This window comes from Dermochelys coriacea, chromosome 8 (genome assembly GCF_009764565.3).
Source record: "Dermochelys coriacea isolate rDerCor1 chromosome 8, rDerCor1.pri.v4, whole genome shotgun sequence".
NCBI classification, from domain to species: domain Eukaryota; kingdom Metazoa; phylum Chordata; order Testudines; family Dermochelyidae; genus Dermochelys; species Dermochelys coriacea.
Window position 1 is genome coordinate 108,697,642 of NC_050075.1, and position 27,449 is coordinate 108,725,090.

The following is a 27,449-nucleotide window of genomic DNA, read 5'->3' on the forward strand; positions in this document are numbered from 1 at the left end:
AAGAAAGAACTTTTTGGGCAGAGTGCTGACTGGAAGGAGGCTTGGAATCGTAAGGAAGGAAATTGTCTCCTGTTTAGCCTGCCGTGTTCAGGGGAAACCAGAATTTATGGACATTCCTTGTGTATAAACAGGATTGCATCAAAGAAATACCAGATTACACCATCAATAGCTCCTCCTCATAGAAACCATCCAAAAAGCCCCAAACATTGGCTAACCACTGAGGAGGTAACAATATATTAAACAACATTGGTCCCAGTATACACCCTCATGTCAGCCTTCTGCCAGGCTGAAAACTGATCATTTATTCCTCCCATTTCCTGTCCCTTTGGCAGACTCTGATCGGTGGCACTATCATACCTTTCACCCACGGCCTCTTAATTTCTTTAAGAGTCTCTCGTGAGGGACTTGGACAAAGGCTTTTTGAAAATCTAAATACATGATGTCATCCAATTCCCTAGTCTGGTGGCTACAGTGCCACCTTGCTGAAGTTATCTCAGAACACTCAGGGACTTTGGAGAGAAGGTTCCCACAGCAACATCATTCAGCCCCCTGATGCCTGCATTTGCAACAGGGTCATTCATTACACAATCATGGAACAAAAATGCTGGAACACACAGTGCTATGTAGGTTCCTCCACCACCAGAAAAAGCCACACTATTGCAGCCAGACAGCCACATGTGAAATGCAGCCCTAAGGAGAGACACACACACACACACACACACAAATATTAACCCTTATGTAGGCAGCCCCTAGCAGCTGAGAGCTGATCAACAGAGAGTTAGCATGGTAAGTCAGTAAAAAGTTGAGGGCCCTGGCCCCTTGGGACAGGGGAATTGGCTGCTTTTAGCCCAGCCCCCTGGCTGGGATAGGCAGGCAGCCAGCACAGTCAGGCTCCAGGCAGGACAGAGCAATTCAGTAGAATCCCAAAGATGCAAACACCAGAGTTATGGACTGACTGGTCAACCGGCTGCCACATGAAACCAGAAGTAACCAAACACACACCACACAAATACTGTACCATGCTTGTATTGCATCTTAAAGGTAGGCAAGTCTGGGCTGCTGTCCCCACCCCACCCGCATTCCCATACACGGGGCAGCCACTTACAGGAAGATGCCAGGGCTATCAGCCCAAGGCAGCCAGAGGCAGCAGAGCAGGAGCAGCATTGGGGTCTGCACCGCTCCCCCCACCCCCCTTCCCCTGGGAGGGGGATGCATTGTTTTTACTCCCCCTCCCCCAGGAAGGGGACTCACTATTTTCACATCCCCACAGGAGGGGACAAGGTTGCAAACTCATGCCAGGGCCGAGTAGGGCTCAGCTGCTGCTGAAACCTGGCCTGGAGTCTCAGCTGCTGGATCTGGAGCTCAGCCTGCACTTTGTTCAGAGTTATGAACATTTCAGGGTTACAGAACAACCTCCATTCCCAAAGTGTCCATACCTCTGTTCTCCTGTAGTGGTCTATAGCCCAGCTCTCCAGACTGCAGACAAATGCAGGCCATCTGGCCTAACATGGGCAGGCAGCCACCCCAGGAATGGGGCTGGCAGCAGGGGGATCTGGACTCACTGCACTCCAGCAGCCCCAGGCCCTGACAGTAGCAGCAAATCCCACCCATGGGTCAGAGGGGTTCCCACTGAAACACGCTGACCTAGATTCTGGCAACCAACCAGACTGTCTGATGTCCCTAGGCTATATCCTACCTGCACCGGTTCATAGGTCTTCATCACTCACAGGCCTTCAGGTTCCTTGGGGTCCTCGGACACCAACTGTTCCAGCATCTCCTCGGGGTATCCCACGGGGGCAGGGGTGATACAGCTCAGTCCCTGGCTCAGGGACCCACAGCAACATCCAACTCCTTCCCTGGCTCCCTCCCAAGCAAACTGGGGGCCCCGCCTTTTATACTTCCTGTCCCACCCCTTCGCTTCCAGCATGGGGGGGGCGTGCCGGGCCTGGCTCCCACCAGAGGGTGGGGAGTGGCTCCTCCCTGTCAGCCCACGCCAGCTCCCTACACCGACATTTCCATAAAACCGTTCATCCAAAAAGCAACCCACAGCACAAGCTCTCCACATGCACCTCAGAGTGAAAAGTGGGGCTGGTGAAAGCCACATAATACCATCGCACAACTGTTCAGGGCAGGAAGTGAAAAGTACTGCATCTGGGTGAGACTGCAGGGAATGTAGACTGGCAGAATGAAATGAGCCAAGCTGGAACTGGGCTAACCCTCACGCCTGTGGCCCTTTTCTGACTGGTCAATGGGAGTGATCAGATCAGAGAATGCTGGTATTAAATGGAGAGATGTCAGGAGATGCGTAGAGTTTGATACATGAGCCAGTTATATTGGTATCAATAAACTCTAACCATAGGCTGATGGTATTTAATCATCAGCACAGATTATTTTATCATGTGAAAACAAATGTACGCTGTGCATCACCCCTCTGCAGGGGAGCTGTGTGCTAAATGCGAACCCCAGGGGCATCAGCAAGGCAGGCCAGTGGGAAGGGTCGGACTGCACACAGGTCATCCCGGATGCGTTGGTTTCTGACAGGCCCACTTCTGCATGGTGCAGAACATGCTTGGTCCTCATTGCTAGGCCTGGAGAGTGCGCAGCACCCACAGGATCCGGCTTTCAGTCAGATATCGCCACAGCTGAGCTCAGGCAGAAAGTGCATTAAGCAGACCCCAGAGAAATCAGCAGAGCAGCAGCAGCAGGTGCTGGGTGGGGCAGTTGTGGGTGTTGTGCAGGGATCTGGAGGGCAGGGGGCTGCAGAGACCGGCGGTGGGGCTCTGGGTGCAGGCAGAACAGCCTGGCTGGAGCTGATAGCCAGCTCTCATTGCTGTGTCCTGGAAAGGTAGAGACAAGTGTGATGCCTTAGCACCCCAAATGTGTTATTCACTCCTCCGGAAAAGAGCCTGGGAGCCCTGCAGGCAGGGGCTATGTCACGGCTCACTCTATAAAATGCCCAGCAGGCTTCAGGCGTAGTGCGCGGGGAGGTCAGGGCAGTGTACGGGGAGGTCAGGGTGGTGTGTGGGGAGGTCAGACGTAGTGCGCGGGGAGGTCAGACGTAGTGCGCGGGGAGGTCAGGGCGCTGCGCGGGGAGGTCAGGGCGGTGCACGGGGAGGTCAGGGCGGTGCTCGGGGAGGTCAGATGTGGTGCGCGGGGAGGTCAGGCTGGTGCGCGGGGAGGTCAGGCCGGTGCCCGGGGAGGTCAGGGCACTGCGCGGGGAGGTCAGACGTAGTGCGCGGGGAGGTCAGGGCGGTGCCCGGGGAGGTCAGGGCGGTGCCCGGGGAGGTCAGACGTAGTGTGCGGGGAGGTCAGGGTGCTGCGCGGGGAAGTCAGGGCGGTGCGCGGGGAGGTCAGACGTAGTGCGCGGGGAGGTCAGGGTGCTGCATGGGGAGGTCAGGGCGGTGCGCGGGGAGGACAGGGCGGTGCGCGGGGAGGTCAGACGTAGTGCGCGGGGAGGTCAGGCTGGTGCACGGGGAGGTCAGGCTGGTGCACGGGGAGGTCAGACGTAGTGCGCGGGGAGGACAGGCCGGTGCCCGGGGAGGACAGGCCGGTGCCCGGGGAGGTCAGGGCGGTACGCGGGGAGGTCAGGGTGGTGCGCGGGGAGGTCAGACGTAGTGCGCGGGGAGGTCAGGCTGGTGCACGGGGAGGTCAGGGCGGTGCGCGGGGAGGTCAGGGCGGTGCACGGGGAGATCAGACGTAGTGCGCGGGGAGGTCAGGGTGCTGTGCGGGGAGGACAGGGCGGTGCGCGGGGAGGTCAGGGTGGTGCACGGGGAGACGCAGTGGCTCCTGGACACAGTGATGTGAAGGGCCAAGGAGGAAGAGGAAGAGGGAGGCACGTGGGATTCAGCAGCGACCCCCACTCACAGGAGTGGGGAGCAGGGGGAATGAGGGAGCAGAGGGCAGGGAGTAGGAAGGTGGATTCCCTGGCGGGAGTGAGGGCAGGGCAGCAGGGGGTGGGTGGGAGCCCCTGGCCAGTGCCCGGGGAGGACAGGGCGGTGTGCGGGGAGGTCAGGGCGGTGCGCGGGGAGGTCAGGGTGGTGCGCGGGGAGGTCAGACGTAGTGCGCGGGGAGGTCAGGGTGCTGCGCGGGGAGGACAGGGCGGTGCGCGGGGAGGACAGGGCGGTGCGCGGGGAGGTCAGACGTAGTGCGCGGGGAGGACAGGCCGGTGCCCGGGGAGGACAGGCCGGTGCCCGGGGAGGTCAGGGCGGTACGCGGGGAGGTCAGGGCGGTGCCCGGGGAGGACAGGGCGGTGTGCGGGGAGATCAGGCTGGTGCACGGGGAGGTCAGGCTGGTGCACGGGGAGGTCAGACGTAGTGCGCGGGGAGGACAGGCCGGTGCCCGGGGAGGTCAGGGTGGTGCACGGGGAGACGCAGTGGCTCCTGGACACAGTGATGTGAAGGGCCAAGGAGGAAGAGGAAGGGGGAGGCACGTGGGATTCAGCAGCGACCCCCACTCACAGGAGTGGGGAGCAGGGGGAATGAGGGAGCAGAGGGCAGGGAGTAGGAAGGTGGATTCCCTGGCGGGAGTGAGGGCAGGGCAGCAGGGGGTGGGCGGGAGCCCCTGGCCAGTGCTGGGCTCTGGCTGGCAGGGAACGGATGGGTTGGGGTTGGAGGCGTCCTGCTTCCTCTGGCCTGGGGCCCGCAGAGAAGCCCCTGCACCGGAACGAAGCAAGTGAGGCTGTGCAAGCCCCTGTCTCCCTGTGCCGTGCTCCGGGGTCACAGCACCCACGTCCGTGCCCCTCACAGCGCTGCCTGTCGGGGACAGGCGAGGCCCCCACCCTCTGCCCAGCCCTGGCCCAGCTGGGCAGGGGCGATGGACACCAGCTGCAGGTCTCCAGCGGGACCCGGCTCCACCAGGGCGGCTGAGGGGACCTGGCTGAGCACGTGGGGGGCTGCGCAGGCAGCAGGGCGAGGACACGGTCCGTCAGCGCCGGGAGACGAGGGGGACGCTCTGCTCAGCTGGCTGCAGCGCCCGGCGCCGGGCACAGGGTTCGAGGAGACGCGCGGCGCAGGGCGAGGTCAGCCGGGCGGGCGCTGGGGGTCGGGGCGCAGCTGGCAGCGGCCAGGGGACTGTTCCTGGGGAGCAAGGGGGGCAGGCGGGAGGGCAGCACGTGGCCGGGCCTGGCAGAGACCCAGGCTCCCCCCTGCTCCGCTCCAGCCCCCCGAGCCCAGCCGCGGGCAGCCACCTAGGCCCCGCCTCCCGCCCCGCCATGGCGCCGCTGCGCTTCGCCGCGAACCTGGACTGGCTCTTCCCCGAGCGCCCGGCGCTGCCCGAGCGGCTGCAGGCGGCGGCCCGGGCCGGGTTCCGCGCGGCCGAGGTGCCCGCGCCCTACGCCTGGGACCCGGCCCTGCTGCGCGCGGCTGCGGACCGGGCCGGGGTGGCTCTGGTGCTGATCAACACCCCGCCAGGTACCGGCCCGGGGGGGGCCCCGACCCGGCCCCGAACCCCCCGGCTCCGGCCCCGGCCCCGGCCCCGGCCCCGCACCAGCCCCGAACCCCCCGCTCCCCCCGCCCGACACCAACACCGGCCCCGCACCCCCGCCCCGGCCCCGAACCCCCGCACCAGCCCCGAAACCCCGGCCCCGCACCAGCCCCGAACCCCACTCCCCGCCCGACACCGATCCGGGTCTGGACCCGAACCCACCGCACCCCCCGCCAGACACCAACCCGGGTGCGGCCCCGAACCCCCGCACCCCCCGCCAGACACCGGTCCGGGTCCAGCCCCGGCCCCGAATCCCCCTCCACCAGACACCGACCCTGGCCAGGGCTCAGTCTCTCCTGCCTCTAACCCGGGGCTGTCCCGGCTGCTTTCTCCTTAGGGGACCAGGACAAGGGCGAGAAGGGGCTCGGCGCTGTGCCCGGCCGCCAGGCTGCCTTCCGGGAAGGCCTGGCCCTGGCCGTGAAGTATGCCAAGGCCCTGGGTTGTCCCAGGTAGGGAACCAGCCCAGCCCTCCCGCCTGGGCCAGGGGGTGGGTCAGGGAGGGTGAGATCACAGGTGTCATTTTACTCGTGGTGGGAGCTGGCATTTTCCAGCCAGGGGCACTGTAGGGCAGCGGAGAGAGGCAGGCAGCCACGGACAAGCGCTGGGGCCCCCTACCCCTGGTCCTGCGCCTTAGTCCCTACCCACCACACCCAGCCTGGGCTCTTCCCATGCCCACAGCTCAGCCGAGGCTCCACTCCCACCCCCACCCCCGGCCCTGGCCATTGCCCCAGGGGCTGTTGGCATAGGGGAGGGGCTGCTAGCAGCCACGGGCTGGGCAGCGTAGACAAGTTAGTTCCAAGCGTGGTCAGTTACAGCCAAGTCCCTGGAGGGGGGCAGGCAGCTCTCACCCCAGCTCCCTGGGGCAGCGTTACACCTGGCAGAGCACCGTGGATCACCTGGTGCACGGGTCACAAGCACCCAGAGTGGGTTTAAATACTGCTCAGTGTAAATGTAGTGTTAGGAGCCAAAACCCTCGCCATACCTACGGGATGGGGAGCACTGCCCAGGGAAACAGCGACTCAAACAGATTTGGGGCCTGTGGTGGGTAATCAGCCAAACATGAGCTCCCAGCGGGATGCTGTGGCCGAAAGAGCTGATGGGATCCTGGGATGTGTAAATGGGAACCTTGCATAGGAGCAGAGAGGTTATTTTACCTCTGGGTTTGGCATGGTGCGACCGCTGCTGGGATCCTGTGTCCAGGGCTGGTGCCCACGATTCAAGCAGGATTTGATAAATGGGGGAGGGTTGAGTGAAGAGACTGATGAAAGGATTAGAAACCAGGCCCTCTCATGAGCAGCCGTTCAGTCTGGTTAACCAAGAGAAGGTTTGGGGTAATTTGATTACAGAACCTACCACAGGAAATTAATGATAGACTTTATCAGAGAAAGGGGGAGCTGAAGCTAGACACACACCCCAGATAATTTTTGAGTAATTAACCAGTTAACCACGGGAACAATCTACCGAGGTTCGTGGCGGATTCTCACTTTGTAACCCCAGGCTGGATGGTTTCTAAGAGCTCTGCCCTAGGAGCTACTGGGGGCAGGTCTCTGGCCTATGCTGTGCAGGGGTCAGCTGATCACAACGGGCCCTGTTTGTTGCTGTATTACAATACGGCACCGTGGGAGCGCACCACACCACAGCTCTCTCCCCCTGGGTTTGGCTGCCGCCTCCAGCACCTGGTTCTCTGGGCTGGGCTGGGCCAGTCGGGGCTGTCCAGGGGAAATCCCTGGGTTGGGGTCCGTGGTTGCTCTAAATTGCAGAACTCTGTGCTGGGGTTCAGTGGTGGCCTCCATTGCACAAGTCTGTTCCAGCAGCTTGTAGGAAGGACATTTCTGGAGCACCTGTTCTTCGTCCTGCGAGATTGTAGCTCCTTTGTGGGTGTGGCAGCCCTGTGCTGTGTCCTTCCCCAGCATTTGCTCTGCCAGCCACTTGTAGATCCTGGCACTCCTGGCCATAGGGGCCTGACTGTGCTTCTCTTCCACGAGGGCCCCTTGGTGAGTCACACACCCACCGCCATGTACCCAGTGATGAGCTGCCAAAGTCTTAACAACCGGTTCTCTCCTCCCTCCACGAGGGGGTTGTGGCCCACTCCTGCCCCATCCAACCCCCTGCATTCCTTGACACCCCCCAACCCGTCCACCCCCCTCCCCTGTCTGCCCCCAGAACTGGGCAGGAAGGTCTCGTGGGCCACTGTAGTAGGCATCAAAAGTGGTGCCTTAGGCACTGACCCCCTGGGTGCTCCGGGGCTGGAGCACCCACGGGGAAAATTTGGTGGGTGCAGAGCCCCACTGGCAGCTCCCCGCGCCTGGCCCCAGCTCACCTCCGCTCTGCCTCCTCCACTGAATGTGCCGCCCCCCCCCGTACTTCTCCTCCCCCTCTCCGTGCTCTGCTTCTCCGTCCCCTCCCCCGGCTTTCCGCGAATCAGCTGTTCACGTGGGAAGCCAGGGAGGGCTGAGAAGCAGGTGGCGGCTTTGCGCTCAGGCCCAGGGAGGTGGAGGGGAGCTGGGGCCGGGCACAGGCCGGGGAGCTGCTGGTGACTGCTCTGCACCCACCAAATTTTCCCCTTGGGTGCTCCAGGGCTGGAGCACCCACAGAGTTGGCACCTAAGGCACCACTTTTGGCTGGTTAAATTTAGAAGCCTTTGCAGGACAACCGGTTCTAAAAGGGCTTCTAAATTTAACAACCGGTTCTAGCGAACCGGTGTGAACTGGCTCCAGCTCACCACTGCATATACCCCTGGCATCAGGAGGGTCTGGGCTAGAGGTACGTGGCTGCGGGTGTGTGAATCACCAAGGGGCACACCTGGCTGCACACCAGAGTTGAAATTGAGGAAATGATTCTGGCCAAGGTGAGCTTGGGCCAGGGAGGGGTGCCCCGATAAACAGAGAGGCCCAAGCAGGTGTGCAGCGATGCAGTGTGGGATAGCGGTGGGAGGACTGCCAGAAGTGGAATAGTTAATTCAAAACAGGGATGCATTCCTATGACCCTTATTCAGTGGGACTCCCCCTCCCCCTGGAGGTGGCTTCTGCTTGGAAGGCTCCAGGGGCTGGGAGTGCTGGCCTGTGGGGGGCATGCTGAAGGGTAGAGACCCCTCCCAAGGAGTGAGTGCTGCCTGTAGGCCCCATGCCAGAGGTGGTGGGGGGAATCAAAGCCCACCTTCTCCTGTCCAACCTGAGGCAATGCTGCCGAGGGCCCCTGCATCCCTCCTCAAAGCACAGCTAGTGCTGCCCCTCAGAGGGCGTGGTACCCCACCTCTCCCTTATGCGGTGGTCTGGGCTGGCGCCCTAGCTGCTGCAGGAGGGCGAGTGCCTGGGAGCCTGTGCCCTGGCTGGTGCTGCAGCTGCTGTTCCCTTCACCCCTCGTGCACTGGGCACCTGGAGCTGTTTGCTTCATCCTCCATCTCTGCCCCCATCCCACTCGCAATCAATCAGGCTTGTGCTAGGTCCTGTGGGTAGCTCAGCTCCTGCCTGCAGGCTCTGACCCAGGTCTGTCAGCAGGATCCATCTCATGGCCGGGCGGGTCCCTGCGGGCACCGAGCGGACAGCGATGGCTCCGGAGATGGAAGCCACCTTCATCGAGAACCTCAGATATGCTGCTGATATCCTGGCCCAGGTACGAGGGGACACCAGGAGTCAGCTGTGCCCCCGTGGGACTTTCCTGCACCCATGAGAGGGATGGGCAGAGGAGACTCCCCCCGTGGGGCAGCACTCCTGGGGGCATGGGGCCACACAGTCCATGAGATGACTATGCCTCTGCACTGAGGGACAGCCCCTGCGTGAGACACTCATACCAGTTGGAGGAGAAGGGGTGGAGCTTTGCCTCCTGCTCAGGTGGGTCACAGCCCCTGCCTGGCCAGAGGCTCATTCTAGTTGGTGAGGGAGCTATAGCCACCCTGCCCCATTGAGGGGACAAACGCCCAATGTGGTTTTGCAGGAGGATATGATGGGCCTGCTGGAGCCTATGAACAGCCGCATCACCGACCCATGCTACTTCCTGACCACCCCTCACCAAGGTAAGGGGGCCCTGCTGTGCTCCGACTGCCCCAGCCTGAGCTGAGGGGAGCTGGGTGCTCGCCCTGGGGGGCCCCTGCTTTTACTGACTTGCCTCTTCCCCCCTACAGCTGCAGCCATTCTGGAGAAGGTGGGGAGGCCCAACCTCCGGCTGCAGCTGGTGAGTTTCTGTAGTGCCCAGAGCCATTTCGTTTACAGTTAAGTAAGTTCCCAGCCCCTGGCGCCAGGAGAAGCAGGAGGCGGGTGCCAGCCCCTGGGTGCAGCAGGTGGGTAAACCCGCCCCAGCAGTTGTCTAGAGGAGCCTGCTTGCATGGGCAGCACTGGGTCAGTGATGGTGCCATCCCCCAGCTGGGGCTGAGCTACCCTCTCACCGTGGGTTCATGGTTCACCGTGGCCATTCCCCAGCCTGCAGGAGGCGGTGTAGGCCCTAGGGAGTGTTGTGCTGAGTGCAGCTAGGGGCGGGGGAGAGGGTCTCACACACGTCCCAGGCACTAGGTCTCCGCTGCCAGCCAGCTGCATGACAGGAGGTGCAGTCATTCCCTGCACCCCCGGCTCTTGGCCCAGGCCCTGAATTGTGGCTTCGATTCCTGCAGGACATTTTCCACTGCCAGATCATGGATGGGAACCTGACACAGACCCTGAAGACTTACTTCCCGCTCATCGGTGAGGGTTGGGGCTCTGCTCCAAGTGTGGTGGGGAAGGCACTGGGCCTAGGCTATGGGGTGGGAGGTTTGAGTCAAGGCAGAGCCCTCCAGGGGCAGGGCTAGCAGGGGTGGTGCGTGCCTGGCCCCGGGAGGGAAGGGCTGCTCCTAGCACTGGTGTGGTGGCAGGAATCTTGGGTTAGGGGCTGCGCCCCTGTGGATCAGAGCCTGGGGCTATGCCCACTACAGCAATGCTCTGACCACCCTGAGGAGATGCTGGTTCCACCCCCAGGTCACATCCAGATCGGGCAGGTGCCTGGTCGGCATGAGCCTGACAGCCCCGGTGAGGTGAACTTCCCCTACCTCTTCCAGCTGCTGGAGTCACTCGGCTACGAGGGCTATGTGGGCTGTGAGTACACCCCGCAAGGTGAGTGGGGCTGGAGCACAGGGACCCCACTAGCCTGAGCATTGGGGGGGGAACCAGGGCTTGAGAGTGGAGAGATGTGCATCTAACTGGTCCTGCCCCTGCTGGGAACAGGGTGGCACACACAATACCAGGCTGGGGGGAGGGCACACACAATACCAGGCTGGGGGGGGGTGCCCACTGTGGCTCAGACAGCAGGTGTTGGAGCAGGGCTCCCAGGGGAGGAACACGTGTTAGGGGAGGGAGTGTTGCAGAACTCACCTGGTGGGAGCTGGCCTGTAGCTGCTGCTTGCTCACACAGGGCCAGGGGTACCTGGCCTGCCCTGGATGCTCCAAGGCAGAGGAAGCTGCTCATGGCCTGCTCTCACAGGCCCTGGTTCTGGCTCTTGTTGCAGGAGACACACTGGAAGGACTGGGGTGGTTGCACGTGTATTGGGAGAGCCGAGGCCAGCAGCAGCGCCGGTGCTAGCCCAGCGGGAGCCCTACGCAGGAATATTTTTACCCCTCCCACTCACTAAAACAGACAAGTTCTTCAATAAAAAGCGAATAGGAGCCCTCCAGCCATTCAGGGCCTCAAGCAATTGCTTAGTTTGCTTCTGCCAGCGCTGGCTGTGCCCACCAGCAGAGAGGGTAGCAGCGGGGATAAAGAGCAATCAGTGGCAGAGACACTGGGGGAGCAGCTGTCCTGTGTGCTGGCGCCCATCAGTTCGTTTGGGGGTTCACACCCCTGTGCCCCTCCCCTCACACTGCCCGCTTACGCAGGAGGCTGCCTTGATTCTCCAGTGTGCTGGCCCCAGCAGCCAGGCCAGAGCAAGCAGCACACGCATCTGCTCCCTGAGGCCTGCTGGGACAGGAGAGCAGGGCTGCCTGCAGGAGGAGTGCCTTGCCCCGCACAGAGCAGGAGTAAGTGGCTGCAGGGGGGGCAGCCATGGGGCAGGTCTGGTTCCAGGACTTTGCTCTTCCCTGAAGAGGCCCAAAAACTGTCTCCTTGCAGCTCTGGGTAAGGGCAGTTACTTGGCAGAGCCTGCCCTGGCCAGGCTGGGAGCATCTTATCTCCGCATAGTAATGCTCTGGGCCCTTGGTCCCGGCTGGGGATGGGAGGTGATGGCAAAGAGCAGGTAACCAGCACTGTCCCACGCCAGCCCTGCAGCTGGCACGAGGTAGTATCTGGCTTGTAGAGGGATGGAGGAGCACTGAGCCCAGGCCTGCTGCTCCACAGCTTGGCTAAGGCTGTCACTCCTGCCCCAGTTAACCCAGCGAGAGGGCAGGGCTGCAGCCCCATCACCATGCTGAGCTACTCCCTGAGACAAGCCGCCAGCCCTTCTGGGTGTGGCTACAGCCCTTTAAAGGCAACAGGAATAACCAGGCCAGCGGACTCCCAGCACCAGCAGTGCAAAGTCAGCACTGTTAACTTTCCCTGCTGAGCACCAGGGTTCAGAGAAGGGGCAAGTGCTCCCTGGATGGCACCTGGGAAACCCTCTCCCCCACTCGGACCAACAGACTCAAAGGCTGGTGGGGCAAAGAGAAGCTAACCCTGCAGAATGCCCAGAGCCAAGCGAGTGAAAGGACAGTGTGGTGACTGTCAAGGGGCCCCCCCAGAGTCCTTCACCCTGTGATCTGCCCTCCCCATCGCCCTGCTCAGCTGGTGAGTTGCCCCCACCACCACAGGGTTCCCAATGCTTCGCCCTGCCATTCCCACCTCCTCCCTGCGCTCATCAGGCAGGCTGCAGGGCCAGGCCAGGAGGAGGAAGCTGCCCTGGGGGGCCTTAGTTCTGCCTCCCCCCTGTGCTCAGGGGGAGAGGGTAGGGGGCCATGTGGGCACTGCCCAGCTCCTTGGGAAGGCCATGGGCAAGGCCCGGAGCACCCTGCCCCATGCAGCGCCAAGCTGAGAGCCAGGCAGCAGTGGGCCGGTCTGAGGCAGTTTATTTGACAGTGACATCCTTCAGTACATCCTCATAAAACCCCCTGCCGCCCCGCGGCTGGCCCACTACTGAAATCCCACCCATCGAAGTGACAGGCCCCAACAGCTGCACTCTGTGCCCTCAGGACTGGGCCTGGCTCCGGCGCAGCATGCCAGGCAGCTCCGTCACCAGGCCCAGCAGGCTGTGCATATGTGGGTGCCAGGTTTCTGAACCCAGAGATGGCAGCTGTTTGGCTGTGGCATGTGCACCAAGCTCCTGCTGCCAGGGCCACCTGGACCCTCCCTGGGTCTCCATTTCAAATCCATTCAGTGTCAAACACACGTAAGTGTCCTTAACAGCAGCTCCCCTACTTGAGAGGGGGGACCCCTCCTGCCCTGCTCCTTCTAGGGTGGTCTGGGCTAGCTGGAGGTCCAGGGGAGCCGCCAAGCCCCATGCACCCTCCACTCTGTCCATTACTCATGGATCACGTGACCCCCATGCTGCCAGCAGCGCTGCAGGGATCCTGCTGGAGGTCAGCTCCTTGGTGCAGACGTGGGGCGGCGCGGTGTGTCGGGCTGGAAGGTGCTGGCGCCTGGCTAGAGCAGCCCCGTCCAGAGGTTGAAGCAGGCAGTGTTGATGACAGATTCCAAGTGATGGTAGGTGGACACTAGCTGCGGCAGGGGGCTCTCACTGTTCTGGGGCTGCACAGGGAACGGCTCCCGGAAAACCACTGTCAGGCTCTGCAGAGAGAAACAAGCTGCTCACAGCAGAGCAACCGCCCCCCCCTTCCCAGCTGGGGCCAGCTCAGTGCCTGTATCTGCTCTTGGCGAAGAGCCCTGCACCTGCCAGTACAGGCTTCCAGAGGGGGAGATACAGCTTGGGGGGGGGGGGGGGGACAGGACAGGGGGACACAGGCACCCAGAGAGAGATACAGCGGGGGGGGGGGGAGAGAAGCACTGGATGGCACAGGCTCCTGGATGGGATGAGACCCCCCAATAGGGGGCAGGGCATCAGCAGGCCCTTGGATACCTGGGCTCCAGGCTACTGCCTCATTGAAATGCAGCAGGTCAGGGCTCCTGGACTTTCTGTAGCGTGGATTGTTTGTTAGATATGGCCCCTGCTGCCCCATATTGCCCCCGCCTGGCCCCCCATTCGGGAGCTGATACCTCTCCGGAGAGAGCACACCAGGAAAGGGATGGTGGGGTTCTAGCTCTGAGTTCTGGGTAGAGCCCAGCCTGATGCCGAACGCTGAATCCCCTCGGGGCTCTGCCTGGACACTGGAAGCGCGCGCACTCCCTCCCGCTGCCCCCGGCCGGGCACACCTGCAGAGCCAGGTACCTGCCCAGGCCCCTGCAGGGAGCAGCTCTTACCGTCTTCCCTGAGTGGGAATCCAGAAACACAAGAACAAAACAGTCTGTGAACTTCTGATTGAGCACAACCTGCAGAGAGCACGACAGGCTGTCAGGGCGTGCAGTGACAACGGCTGGAGGGGATCCCTGATGTGCTGGGGGGCACAGTGCCAGAACTATGGAGGGCGGGCTACCCAGCATCCCACAGGGCACAGCGCCAGAACTGTGGGGCATGCTGTGGGGCGCAGTGAGAGCACCGTGGGTCAGTGCACAGTCGGGGCAATGCGACCACTGCTGTGCCCTTGTGACATCACACCTCAGGGCAGCCTCATTAAAGCAAGCACAGAGGCGTCACATCCAGGCCTGACGCAGGCAGGAGCCAGGGGGCGCCTCTGGGCAAGGAGTCGTCCTGGGGCAGGGGAGCCGTCTCTGGCTGCAGGGGAGGGGGCAGAAAAAAAAAAAAAAAGTGTCCCAGAGCAGGAGGTGGGTCTGGCCATAGGAGCGGGGGCAGCAGCTGGCTGCAGGGGCCCTGGTCCTTACCAGATACTGGGTGCCAGTTTCGACATTGTGGAAGTGGCGGCAGCTCTGGGGGAAGCGGCTCAGCAGCACTTTGATAAGGCTCTGGTACCAGGGCACAGTCATGGTGAGGAAGCAGCCCTGCAAGGACGGAGAGAGGGTAAGGCCAGGCCCCCTGAACAGCAGCGAGAGACCACCATGCCAGAAGGCCACCATAACCCAGAAGCTCTGAAACTCATGAGATGTGTGCTCAAACCCAGTTCCCTGCCAGCCCACTGGACCAAGCCCCGCAGCTACATCCCCAGCAGTGCCCACCCCTACCCCTCACCAGCATGGGGGAAAATGGTCCCAATGATTCCCACATGCCATGCATGTCTCCACTCCCACCCCTCACCAGCTGGGACTCTGCCTGTCCCCAGCATGTGCCTGCCCCCACAGATGGGGATGTTGGGTCCTGGGGGTCTGTATACACACATGCATATCTCCCGCCCCTCTCCAGCCTGGGATGATGGGTCCTCGGGGAGGGGTGGGGGGAGGGAAAGAGACACGACGTGTATATACACACACACACACACACACACGGCCCCTGCCCCTCACCAGCTGGGGGTCGATGTCAGCGATGGATTTCCCATGCACTGCGTTCAGCAGCTCCTCCAGCTCCCCCAGTGACAGCTTGCCCAGCTTCAGCTTGTCTGAGGCCAGCGGCTCCAGCAGGAAGAGGCGCTTCCAGAGGTTGTCCCTGCGGCAGTGGCATTTTGCCAGCTGCACCATGCTGCTCAGCTGTTTCTGGGCCACGGCCACCTCGGAGGCCAGCAGGGGGAAGAGCGGCGAGGTGTAGAACAGTCCAGGGCCCAGCTTGACCTGGGCACCACCCACATAGAATTCGCTGCTGTCCTCTACCTCCTGCCACTGGTCCCGCTCTGCCTGCTGCTGGCAGCCCTGACCGGGCTCCGGCGCCTCCCACGCCGCCCGGCCAACCACTGGCTCCAGTGTGCTCTCCCGCTGCAAGCGCGGCTGCTTCTTGAAGCGCCGCATGTCAGCTGTCAGCCGTGGGAACAGCTCTCGTTGGCTCGTCATGATGACGTAGAAACTCAGCCTGAAGAGACGACACCTGTGAGGAGGGGACACCCCTGCCAGCCAGGCTATGTGGCCCCCAGGGCCTCCTGCAACGCTCCTTCCCCATGTGGATGTGCCAGCCAGTGCCCACCCAACCCTGGCCCTCACTCCCCCGCCAGCCAATGCTCACTACCTTGGGACTGCACTGGCACAACACCCCCCAGGGCCACCCTGTTTGTGTCCCCGGAAGCTAACCATGCAAGCAGCCCTGGCCTGCACACCACCCCTCATCCAGTCCCCAGGCATTTCCCCACCAAAGCCCAGTCAAGTCCCCCTGGGCCTCCCCACCCAGCCCTGACTGAGGGTCCTGGTTCTCACCGGAGGACGTGCCTCTCCGCCTCGCTCTGTTCCTCAAATGGCACCGCGCTGTGACACACCAGCAGGGACACGTCAAAGTCATCATGGTGCCGCAGCCCCTCCGAGTCCTTGTAGGAACCCGAGCTACAGGCACAAGCAGAGCATTGGGGGCTCAGGCGGTGCCACCCCCAACCACAGCTGGAATCACTGGAGGCAGCAGGGCCTCGCAGGAGATGTCTGGGGAGGAGTGAGGAGAACCAGCTGCAGCACCCACCCACCATCCAGAGCCCAAGGTCAGCAGCTGGCGTGAGAGCGTCTTCCAGCCTGTCCTGCTTGGCTCTGACCAGGCAATGCCCTAAGTGGGGCGGGCACTCAGGGTTCCCAGAGCCATTGGGGCAGTGCCAGGTGCTCACCTGTTCCAGATGGAGACCAGCGCATATTCGTTCTGCTCCATGCCTAGGGTCCCCTTCCTGCCGTCGCTGCCCACAGCCAGCCGGGCCATGCGCAGGGGCTTCATGTGGTAGGTGTTGGCATGGTCTGCCACATAGTTGTAGAGCTGGTGGGCTGTTATCATGTTGGTGGGCATGGCCAGCGTGCCTAGCAGAGGAGGAGTCAGTGTTTGCCAAGGTGTCCCCTTGTCTTCAGGGGCTGGTCGGGGCCCCCAGAGCTGGACACCAGGACAGCAAGATTCTGCTTCCCAGCCCCCAGAGTGTACTCATGACGCACCTGCCCTGATGTCCCCGGGCAGGGCCCTCTGCACAGCCCCAGCTGAACGCAGCCTGGCTGGGGTCGCTCAGTCCCATACAACCATGCCCTGGAATGGTGCAGGCCGGGGGCGGTGGCACAGCGTGCTGCAGGCGGAGCTATGGAGCAGCTCCACCTAGGTTGGCCAAGGAACTAACGGGGCTGGATGACACTGAATTTGGGAAAGGCGACTCCAGCTGGGGCATGGCCCCAGCCCCGGGAGAAGGGCCTGGGCCCGGCACTCCTGGATGCGGAAGTGGATTCAGCCAGGAGCATAAGGACTCGCAGGGCCACGGGCAGCGCCCCTCCGCAGCTCACCTTGGAAGACATGGTTGCGGCCGAATTTGGGGATGTCGGGGTGGTGGGCGATGAAGTCCTCCAGGAAGCTGGTGAGGTGGTAGCCCTGGCGCAGGGTCATGTGGGAGCCCAGCAGGTACTGGTGCACGATGCGCAGGTGGAAATCATAGCTGAATGAGTGCACGTGCATGAGGTCCCGCACCTTGTCACATTCCTCCGTGAAGAGCATGGAGAGCTGGGGAGGGGCACAGGGTCAGGGCACGGGCAGGGGAGCCCCAGATGCCTGGCACCCTGCTGGCAGCAGAGTGAGACACACCAGCAGCCTCCTGGCAAAGGCACAGGGCCTGGCAGTGCGGGGAGCTGCCCATTCACCCCTCTCTGCCCAGGCTGTGCCCAGCCCGAGGCAGCTGTCGCTTCAATTCCAAGCCCTGGTGCAGAGGTGCTGCGGACACCTGGCTGCTAGGAACCAGATGGACCCACAGCTGGCTTTGACTGGCAGGGCCTGAACCCGACAGCCTGCAGCAGCTCTGCTCTCCCACCTTTAGCCTAGCTCTTCGCCATGCTGCACTGACTTCCATCCAGCCAAGACCCCACCAGCTGGCATTAGGCCGTCAGGCCACGGACAGGCAGCACAGCGCTCTGCAAGGACTGCAGAAGGCTGAGGGCAGAGACTTGGGCTGCCCCCAGAGCAGGGAGCTCGGGCCTGCTTCAGTCTCCACACTTCCTGCCCAACCAGCCCCTCCGCCCTTCCCCACACACCCCCGGATGTGACATGCCCTGTTGAGCTCTGCCACTGGCAGCCCCTGCAGGACGCAGCACAGCTGCTGGGATCCCGCTGCAGATAGCTCACCTGAGCCAGCTCAGACCACAGACACCCCATCCTAACAGAGCATCCTAACAGAGCACAGCTGACACACAAGGCCAGTTCCAGAAGGCCTGAGGAGGGGAAGCAGAGGTGGCTTTCCCCATCTGGGGCAGCCAGAGGCCAACTGGGCCGGAGCACAAGCTAGAGCAGCCTCGGGGGCACTCTGATGTGTGCTGCAGTACCTGCCCCAGTCCAGGATCACCAGAGCAGTGTGCTCCGGTTATACCACCCATGAGTTACTGGCATTGCTGGGCTGGCTCCAGCACCTTCATTCCTCACAGGGATGCCCTCCTGGTTGCACCAAGGGGACAGAGCAGGCCCTGAGCATTTGAGAAATGGGGGTGAAAAAGCAGCCAAGGGGACTGGGCAGCAGTACTCACTGCACCCAAACGCAGCACCCTCACCCCGTGCCAGCATCAGAGAGGACACCAAGCGGATCTAAGAAGTGAGCCCAGCAAGAGGCGCCTTTGCCCCAGCCCGGGAGAGAGAAGCAAGACGAGCGAGGCTGTTTCCAAGCCCTCTCCCGAGGGCCCAGCTGCCTGCTGGGATGTCTCCCCCACGGGAACCACCTAGCAAGAGGCCCAGCATCAGCCAGCATCCAGGGCAGGAAGGGGCTGTGGGTACAGAGCACCCAGCATGCCTGGCAGGGCGAGGCCCAGCCCTGCACAGGGAGATGCCGCAGTGCCATGGCAGGAGTGGAAGGAGAGGACGTACCGCAGACTCAGAGATGGAGCTGGGTCCCATGCAGCTCTTGCTACGAGCTCTGGCCGTGAGAGCACCCTGATGGAGAGAGGAGACGCGCAGCCAGTGGGAAAGAGGACACTGCCTGGCACTGCCCAGGCCTGCCCCTGTGCCCTGCCCGCCCTCCATGGGCTGCAGGGAGGAGACAGCACTCCAGCCCTGTGGAAGAGGGGCTGGCACTGCAGTCCCAGCCCTCGGGGGAGAAAAGGCCCTGCCCTGCAATGAGCCCCATGCTAACCAGCCCTGCCCAGCGCTCCCTGCAATGCAAAGGGAGGCCAAGCACCCATGAAGAACTGGGCAGTATCTCATCAGATGTCCCAGCAGAGATGGGACGCCTGCCACTCACTGCAGAACCCTGGGTGACCTGCCGGAGCCTAGAGGGGTCTATGGTGACAGGAGCTCAGCTCACCACATGAAGGCTCCCCAGAAAGCAGGCTCCATGCACCCTCAGCAAATGCTTCAAGGGCCTGGCAGACTTCAGCCCAGGGGAACAGCCCCACCAGCCAGCCAGGGCAATCAGCTCTCGGTAGGACCGGGTGCCCTGCCCTTCACCCTGCTGGAACTTCTAGGGCGCTCGCTCCCTGGGGAAGGAGGATGTGTGCCCCATTCCCAGAGGCCTCCTGCACCCAGCACAGACTGCTAGGGCAGCAGCCCGCTCCTTACGAGAGACCAGGAAAGCTGGCACGCTCCACACTCTACCACTGCTCCACTGGGATCCCATGGGGAGCAGGGCAGACCCAAGGCACTGCAGGGGGCATAGCAGTGCATGGTGCTGGAGGGGCCTCTCCCAGCCTAGGTTGGTCCATGTTCGTTCTTGGCCCTGCTTCCCCCTTGTTCAAGTGAAGCAGAAGAGCTATTGCTTTTACTGTAGGAAGTCAGCCCCAGAGCAGCCGCCCCAGGCCAGGGGCCTAGGGAAAGGTGGAAGTGTTACCCAGAGCCCTTGCAGTCCTGCCCTCCTATCCCGGCAGGTAGCAAGCTGAAGATTCCAGCCCTGCCTGCCCAGGCCCAGAGCAGCCAGGACGGAGCGCCTACAGGCCAGCTGTTACCTGCGAGTTGACGGACTGGCCCATGGGGATCCGCGAGCACTCCAGCGCATACTGCTTCACACAGAAGTAACAGCCCTGGGGAGAGAGTGCACTAAACACATGGCCCTGTTGCCAACAGCCTCCCACAGGGCCAGTAAGATCCTGTGCACATAGCCAGACCACACCCTAATCCTTCCTCAGCTCCCCTGGGCCAGGCATCAGATTTCCCAGCCTGCGTCCTCCCCCATCTCTGGCTTCACCACTCTAGTCCCAACCAGCCACGAAAACCCTTCCCCTGGGGCGTGGCTGAGCACCCTCACGGCCTGGGCCCTACCCTCTCGCTTCCTCTTGGGCACTCCAGGCCCTTCCTGGGCTGATCAGTGAGGAAGTCGCTGGGCAGGGCCAGACGAGGGACAGCTCTGTATAGACAGCGTCTCCACTCCCACCTGCTATGTGGGGCTCATCTCCTTCAGCAGCTAGTTCCTCAGGGCAGGAACAGTGCCCAGCACAGCATGAGCATGGCTGGCAGAAGCTCCATGGGAGCCCTAAGTGAGCTGGGCACAAAGAACCTGGCTAGGGACAACAGATCTCTGCCTGCTCACCTGGAAGCCCAGCTCCATGAGCACGATGCCGCCTGGGAGGGCTCTCTGCAGGTGGTAGGTGGTGACTGGGGGGCTTGTGCTCTGGAGAGAAGAGGAAGAGAGCTGATCAGAAGGCAGGTGGGCACTGGTGCCCAGCAGCAGCCGCCATCCATGCCAAGAGCCAGGCAGCAGAAGCTGGGAGAGGCAGCTGGCGTGGGTGTCCCTCCCTCTGGAGCCAGCTTGTTCCCCACACTCTTGGAGTCCGGAGGGGGACCCAGGGACATCTAGGGCGTGGTCTGTTTATCTGAGAGAAGGGGAAGAGTAGACTTGTCTGGAGACGCCCACCTTGGGAGGAGGTTTCTGGTCAAGGGTCTATTAACCTGTATTACAACAAACCTAGGGACATGGTGGATTCACTGGCACTTGGAGACTAAGCCTGACTGGACACCGGAGGGGCTGTTCTCCTCCCCAGCCCGGCACAGAGACCCTCCCCACCAATTCCTGCCCAGAACCTCTCACTGAGGCCTGGGGCGACACTAGGAAGTTTTACTCTGCTTAACTGGGTCACTCGGTGCGTGAAAAATCCATCCCGCTGAACAGCGTAGTTAGGCTGACCTAACCCCACCATGTAAACAATGCCAGGTCGATGGAGGAATTCTTCTGTCAACCTAGCTGCCGCCTCTTGGGGAAATGGACTACCTGCAGATTTCCTCCCATTGGCATAGGTAGCACCTACACTGACATGCTACAACCACACAGCTGTGCCACTGTAGCATTTTAAGCGTAGACACACCCTGAGCTAGAGCAGATCTCATAGAAAGACACTCCCGGTCTGGGTGAAGAGACTGTGCTGGAGACTCCACCCACATCCCTTGGCGAGTTGTTCTGATGGTTAACCAATCTCACAGCTTCATTTGCACCTTATTTCTAGTCTGGGTGGTCTTGCTTCAGCTCCCAGCCACGAGAAGAGCCCTCCACTATGGAGCTCTCCTCCCCAGGTGGGACTGCAACTGCGACCAAATCCCCTCACTACCACAGACTGGGCTCCTTCAGTCTCCCACAGGCAGGTTTTCCTCATGCGACAAGCAGAGCATCACACTGCATTGTGTGTTACACAATTCATGTACCCCGTGAGAGGCACCTGGGCCCAGAACACCCCTGGCTGGAGCTCTGGGAGAGGGGATGAATAAGCTGTGGAAGGAACCTGAAGAGTTAGCACTGGGTCCAGGGGCTGGGCAGGGTCTGCTGGGTTGCAGCTGTCAGAAGAGGTGATGGATACTGGATGGGTGCGCCGAAAGCATGCCCAGGGGCCCCAGGAGAGGGACACGTAGAACCTCCAGGATCCCATGATTGGCTCTGCTCCCAGCAGCCTGGTGAATAGCCAAGAGCAGGCATATGAGTGGAGCAGTGACCCATGCCCACCCTAACACTTGGCTCTCACCTTCGGACTCCCGTCTGCTTTGGGCTTGTAGGAGAAGGAGCCTCTCCCTTCAGTGCCCAGGAATGCCAGAGCTCGGATCCGGCTAGTGCTACTGCAAAGCAGACAGAATAAAGTCATCTGACCAGATAGTCCAGCCAGAGTCCCTCTACAAGTATGCCCTGCCCGCCCGGGCGTCACTCTGCACGGGGCGGGGGTTGGGGGGGGGGGGGGAAGAGCAGTCTGAGTCACACTGACCTGCGGGCAGGCGAGAGAGGCCGCACCTGCACCAAGATGAAACCCATGCTCTGCAGGTACTGGATGTACTGCTGCAGGAAGGCGTTGCACATCTCCTGCAGCCAGGGCTCCTCCTTCAGCTTGCAGGGCAGCACCTCAGCCGAGTCGCAACTGTGGCTCCGGTCCCGTCCCGACGCTGTCGAGTCGCTTGAGCGATGGCGCTTCTGAAAGACAAGGGAGCCGTGGCACCTAGCACCTGCGGTAGAGAACAGCTAGCAGGCGCGGCCCTGCCTGAGAAGAGAGGGACCTGCTGGCTGACGATAGCTGCTCAGCTGCTGCCCCCGAGTGCTGGAACACAGGAATTGTCCAGCTGAAACGGCTCCGAGGGCCTTCTGGCCCAGTGGCCAGACCCTGCCTGCACAGCTGGGGCAGAGCCCCTCCTCCAGCTCTGGGGAAGCTGGCTCCCTCTCTGGGACAAGGCTGCAGCTCAGGCAGGATGGTCCCCACCACAGCACAACCCCCACTTGGTGAGTTGCTCACCTTCCCCTCCAGCTTCACCTGTTGGTCGGCCTGGATCTGCTGCCGGAAAGCTGAGTCGAAGAGCAGTGGTGTGGCACAATAGTGAACCAGGCGAGAGGACTGCTTCAGGGTCTCCAGGTCTGCCAGCTGCACAGTACAAGGAGCACAGCTGCAGGGGGTGGCCCATGCCCCCACATGGCTCATGGGAGCCCCCTTCTCCCCCAGGCCCATGCAGGGCGTCCTGCCCTTCCAGGGCCAACCAGCCTGCTCACCTGCCCAGGGGGACCACTGGCTTTTCAACCTTCCCTCCCCCACTAGTCCCAATGCAGGACCCCCCACCCCTGGGGCAACACCTCCCCTCTCCACATGTCCCTATGCCCCCAGCCGCCCCTCCACCTGCCCCTGGGGGCAGTGATCATATCAGAGCGAGGCGAGATGGTAATGCTGATGGGCAGCACTTACTCCGATGGGCATGTTGGACTGCGCTGATCTCTGCTGCCACGTCACAAAGAGATTCTCAATCTTCATCTGTTTCTCCAGCTCTGAGAGGGAACGGAGCGGCCATGGGATCTGGAGCCAGAGCCAGGTCTCTCCCTCCCTACAGCTTCCCACCATCCCCCCGCAGAGTAAAGCCTCCAACCCCCCTTGAGCTGCGGGCCAGGCTTCCCACACTTCTCCTGGGAGAGGCCAGGGCTGGAAAGCAGGGGGGCTGAAATGCTGTGGCTGTGAACACCCCCATCCCCAGAAACCAGTGCCCGGGTCTGGACAAGCTGGGTGTCTCCCCCTTTACCTTTCCTCTCCAGGCTCTTGATTTCCAGGAACTGGGCACCATGCCAGGACACCGGGTCACGTGGTCCCAGCTCTGGGCTGAGGGGGATGCCCTTCAGAGTGGTGACATCTCGCAGAGCCTCATCGAAGGGCATCATGTCGGGGGGGAAGTGCAGGGACGGCAGGCTGCGTGTGGAGCTGCTGAGCCGGCCTTGCTCCTTGCTGGGGGGAGGGCTCGAGCTCCGGATCAGGGCATCCACCTCCAGGGTGGAGTTTAGGAAGGGGTTTGGTTCCTACATAAAACAGACAGCCCCGAGACCCCCCTCACCATGAGTCTGGGAGTGGGAATCAGAGAGCTGGGAAAGCCCCTGAAGGCCCCTAGACCTTGCCCAACAGGGACAGGTCCCCACAGCGTAGCCCCAGGGCTCTGCCCAGTCCTACTTCTAATGTGGTCCCTATAGGCAACAGATTCCCCAGCCTGGCATGGCCTACCCCTCCCAGTTCATGCCCGTGGCCCCTGTTGCTGTGATAATTGTACCCGAACTGCAAGCTCAGCCATAGGAAGTGAGTGAAAGTTCATAAGAACCAGCTGGCGGGAAAAGGTGCAAAAGGGAGACACGCTGAATTAGTCCCAACAAAAGGGCCTCCTGATAGAACTCGAGGACTGTGTTAAGATCATGCTTGGTGAACAAGAACAGGGTGGGATCAGAAATCAATGGACCAAAATTGGTATGTTGGATGTTAGGTCTAATTGTGGAACAAAACAATGTGGAAATGAACTATTCCACCCATCACTCCCTTCAGAGGGGTCTTAAAAAGGAAAAAAAAGTGATGCAATGCACCCTGGATTCACACCCTCCACGCTCGTTTAGTCATCCATGTACAGAGCATGCCTGGTGAGGTGTCACTTGAAAACTAATAACTTTCTGGTCAGTAATATCATGGTGAAATGCATGTAGCAACTTTAAACGTAAAGGTATGAACATGAATTGGAATCGTGACTGACGTGTGTTTACCAGACAAGTCTGAGGAACGGGTAAACTGGTTTCTCAAACACAACGGACAAGTTGACACCTCTAGCCAGGTGTCAACAAAGCTGATGGACCATCACTAAAGCTGCGAGTTCGTCATGGAAGTCACAGAATCCATGACTTCCCGGGATCCCTGGGACTTCTGCAGCGGTCAGTACGGCTGATCCGGGGGCCACCTGAGCAGCTCTGGCAGCCCCTGGGTCTGCTGTACTGGGCGCTGCTGGGGCAGTCTCAGCCCACCGAGCCCCACCCCAGCAGGAGTTTGGGTGTGGGAGAGGGCTCAGGGCTGGGACAAGAGGTTGGGTCGTGGGAGGGGGTGAGGGCTCCGGCTAGCGCTTACTTCAGGGGGCTCCCTGGAAGTGGTGATATGGCCCTCCCTCAGCTAGTAGGAGCTGAGGCGAGGCCAGGCGGCTCCATGCGCTGCCTCTGCTTGCAGGTGCTGCTCCTGAAGCTCCCGTTGGCCGCAGTTTCTAGCTGATGGGAGCTGCAAAGCCAGTGCGCAGAGACCCCTGGTGGTGCCTCCGCATAGGAGCCAAGGGGCATGTCGCCACTTCCAGAGAGTCACGTGGAGCCAGGCAGGAAGCCTGCCAGCCCGACCAACGCTCCACAGCAGCAGCAGGGATCCCCGCCCCGAGCTCCCAAGTTTTAGTCATGGGTATATTAGTACAAGTCATGGACAGGTCACAGGCTGTGAATTTTTGTTTACTGCCAGTAACCTGACCGTGACTTTTACTAAAAATACCAGTGACTAAAATGTAGCCTTAGCCATCACCTCTCAAACAGCCATTCTTTGTTCCTGATCCCGTTCCTAGCCAAACAGATTCTGCATCTTAGCAAACAACGGCACGAAACCTCTTTCCTACCAGACTCTCTGTCTTCTTTCTCTGAGCCAGAAAGATCTTTATCTAGGGGTCACACTCCGGAAAATGCACTTCAAAGGGGGACTGACCTATAAAGGTGTGGGGCAAAACCACCCCAAGTTCTCGCTCTCTTTTCAGAAGAGAGCAGAAAGAGCCGCAGACCTTAGGAGCAGAGCCTGACCTGAAACTTGGTTGCTACTGAAAACCTGTGTTAAGAATTTCACCTTGAACTAAGGCTAGTTTAAGTTTAGAATGTGTTTTATCTTTATTTCTCGTGACCATTTCGGACTTTAATGCCTCATTACTGGTACTGACTTCAAATCCTATCTACTGCTGTTAAAGAAACTGGTTTTATTCTTTAATCAAAATTATTCCCATGCTGTGAGCTGTGTGGGTAGCTCCATTTCAGGTGGCAAGCTGCTGTACGTTGTTCCCTTACAGGAACAAGGGACTTAATGGTATCTGGACTACCCAGAAGAGGGCTGGACAGAATAGCACACACTTTTCTGGGGGGGAATTTGGGACTGGGAGTGTGTTAGGGTCACCTGACAAGTAGTAACCAAGGCTGTTGGGAGCCAGTGTGTCCTGGTGTTTGCGGACAGGCTCTGGGTTAGAATTGCTGAACCACAGCTGTGGCTGTACAGATACTCGTAGTGTCCTGTGAGCGGCCCAGGTGGGAGCTACAGCAGGAAAGCCTTATGGGGCTGGCAGTGCCATTACCTGCTTGCTGTCCTCATGCCAGGGTGTGTCCAGGTAGCAGTAGTGGTGGAAAAGCCCCAGTTTCTGGCTGAGGAGGCAATGCACGATGTGGGAACGGGCATTCTGCCACTGTAGCAGGCGGGTGAGCGAGCTGTTCAAGGAGCTGCCCAGGTCCGGGGACCAGTTGTAGGTGTAGAGCATCAGCTAGGTGGGAAGGGAGATGGTGAGAGCTCTGCTGGGGGAGGGCCCACACCAGCTAAGCCCTGGCCAGGCCGCTATCACCCAAGAGCCCATGGGCTGCTGCTGCTGCTTGCTGGGTCCCTGCTACCCCACCAGCTGGCTTCCACTACAGGACGTGGGGTGGGGGCGCAGCTGGGAGGCCACAGCACCAACGCAGCGCCCAGCCAATCACCACGGTGGCGTGTCCTGGTGTTCACGCCTGCTCTGCAGCACGAGGGCCCAGAGCTGCTGATGGCAAAGCGCCTGGGCACACAGGCTGGCCATGGGCCCTTGAGAGCCACCAGGGCTTTGGGACCAAAAGCTATCAGCAGCATGCCCGGTCGGAGGGCGTGGCAGTGCCAGGCCACAGGAAGACCACTGGGTTTGCCATGAAAGTGCAGAGAGGCAGCTGCACAACACTGCCCTGGCACGGCTGCCTGCTCCCTGTTACGCAGGGCGCCGTGAGGAGCCAGGCCAGGCTGTCCTCACCCACTGCCCCCACCCGGATGGGCTCCGGGCCAGGCTGGATTTGTACCCACCTTCTTGTCGAGGATCTCCAGGAGAAGGAATCTCTGCCGCGGGGCCAGCGAGGGGCTGGAGTTGGAGCCCTTCTCCACCAAGCTCAGCTCCATAGCCTCGAAGTGCTGGAGCCCCTTGTGGACTTAAAGAGACCAGAGAGAACCACAATGTGTCTTCCTACTGCTTACTGCCCATACCTTGCAGGGAGGCGTTGGCAGGAACCTGGGCGCCACAGACCCCCGTCCTCAGAAAGGAGGCCCAGGACAGCAACTAGCCGGGAACCAGCTAGAGCGTATCAGCGCTGGAGCCTGCCAAGACCCAGCTGGCCAACAGGGCTGCACCGTAAGTTCCACACTAATCCCCAACCATGCATGCCAGTATTTGTTCTGGGCAGGCTGGGCCGTGCAGCAGCAAGAGCCCACACCCCACCCTCAGCACTGAAGATCCCAGAGCAACTTGGCAAAGTTGCCCCAGACCCATGCTGGGCCGCAGTGTTCTGTGCCCATGCCTGATACCAATTCCCGCCCCCAGAGGTGGGTGCATTTCAGTGGGTATGTAGGGAAGAACCAAACGTTGAGTGCCACCAAGCTGTAGGGAGCATTCCCCTTGTGCTCCCCAGCCCTGTCCCCAAAGCAGCGTGATACCAACCAGCTACTATGGAGCGGCATAGCCCAGGCAGGCCTGAACGAAGGGCCCGTGATGCTGCCATGCCAGGTCTGGGGTGGAGCCAAGGCCCCCTCCTCCCATCCAGTCCTGAGCTAAGGGCATCCTAGCCATGCCCTTCTCTTGGGTCCATGCCCATTCCCTGTGCTGACATCACAGGGAAAGGGAGCTGGCCCTACCTGCCATGCTGCACCAGAGGCCCTGCCTCAGTCTGTAAAACACTGGGAAGCAGCTATTCCTGGCTTCCCCACTTCCTAGGCAACAGCCACCCCCAGATCCCTGCCTCTCCTGGGGAGGACAAGCGCTCAGGGCACTAGTGTTAGAACCACACAGACACACTTGCAAACCACAGCAGCACAGAGCCCAGCCCCTCTGCTGGCTGCAGGTCTTCTGTATCTGCAGCCCCTGGGATCAGGATAGCCCCGTGGCTGAACCTGGTCAGATTAGCCCTAATCAGCAGCACGTGCAGTGTTCCCTGCCGTGGCATGAGCACTTGCACAGCCGCTTGCTTGTACTCCAGCACAAAGGC

The 27,449-nt window shown here is 61.1% G+C and overlaps 2 protein-coding genes across 17 annotated transcripts in view; one reads left to right on the forward strand and one right to left on the reverse strand.

The window, feature by feature from the left end:
* The first annotated feature begins 5,183 nt into the window (after positions 1-5,183).
* Positions 5,184-11,137, forward strand: HYI (hydroxypyruvate isomerase (putative)). Its single transcript, XM_038412000.2, has 8 exons — positions 5,184-5,408; positions 5,819-5,930; positions 8,979-9,093; positions 9,415-9,493; positions 9,602-9,651; positions 10,085-10,154; positions 10,425-10,559; positions 10,952-11,137. The coding sequence occupies exons 1-8, from the start codon at positions 5,210-5,212 to the stop codon at positions 11,023-11,025; spliced, it is 834 nt and encodes a 277-aa protein (XP_038267928.1). The 5' UTR covers positions 5,184-5,209; the 3' UTR covers positions 11,026-11,137.
* Positions 11,138-12,464: 1,327 nt separating this feature from the next.
* Positions 12,465-27,449, reverse strand: part of SZT2 (SZT2 subunit of KICSTOR complex) — a 71,422-nt gene continuing 56,437 nt past the window's right edge. For 9 of the 16 annotated variants that reach the window (XM_043491428.1, XM_043491426.1, XM_043491425.1 and 6 more), the window contains 17 exons: positions 26,278-26,399; positions 25,541-25,723; positions 22,952-23,222; positions 22,624-22,703; positions 22,183-22,308; positions 21,664-21,866; positions 21,430-21,520; positions 20,010-20,090; positions 19,429-19,503; positions 18,356-18,421; positions 16,798-17,011; positions 16,149-16,332; positions 15,757-15,879; positions 14,920-15,418; positions 14,347-14,463; positions 13,828-13,896; positions 12,465-13,197 (listed from right to left, as the gene is read on the reverse strand). In XM_043491428.1, the coding sequence (XP_043347363.1) occupies positions 13,054-13,197; positions 13,828-13,896; positions 14,347-14,463; positions 14,920-15,418; positions 15,757-15,879; positions 16,149-16,332; positions 16,798-17,011; positions 18,356-18,421; positions 19,429-19,503; positions 20,010-20,090; positions 21,430-21,520; positions 21,664-21,866; positions 22,183-22,308; positions 22,624-22,703; positions 22,952-23,222; positions 25,541-25,723; positions 26,278-26,399 (2,648 nt within the window). In that variant the 3' untranslated portion in view covers positions 12,465-13,053. Of the gene's footprint in view, positions 13,198-13,827; positions 13,897-14,346; positions 14,464-14,919; positions 15,419-15,756; positions 15,880-16,148; positions 16,333-16,797; positions 17,012-18,355; positions 18,422-19,428; positions 19,504-20,009; positions 20,091-21,429; positions 21,521-21,663; positions 21,867-22,182; positions 22,309-22,623; positions 22,704-22,951; positions 23,223-25,540; positions 25,724-26,277; positions 26,400-27,449 lie in introns of those variants that run through there. The other 7 variants (XM_043491429.1, XM_043491427.1, XM_038411997.2 and 4 more) reach the window with 3 other exon arrangements.

Coding starts and splice junctions, on each gene's coding strand:
- HYI (XM_038412000.2), top strand. CDS start 5,210: ATGGCGCCGCTGCGCTTCGCCGCGAACCTGGACTGGCTCTTCCCCGAG. Junction 9,494..9,601: donor CCTGACCACCCCTCACCAAG/GTAAGGGGGCCC, acceptor TCCCCCCTACAG/CTGCAGCCATTCTGGAGAAG. Junction 9,652..10,084: donor CCAACCTCCGGCTGCAGCTG/GTGAGTTTCTGT, acceptor CGATTCCTGCAG/GACATTTTCCACTGCCAGAT.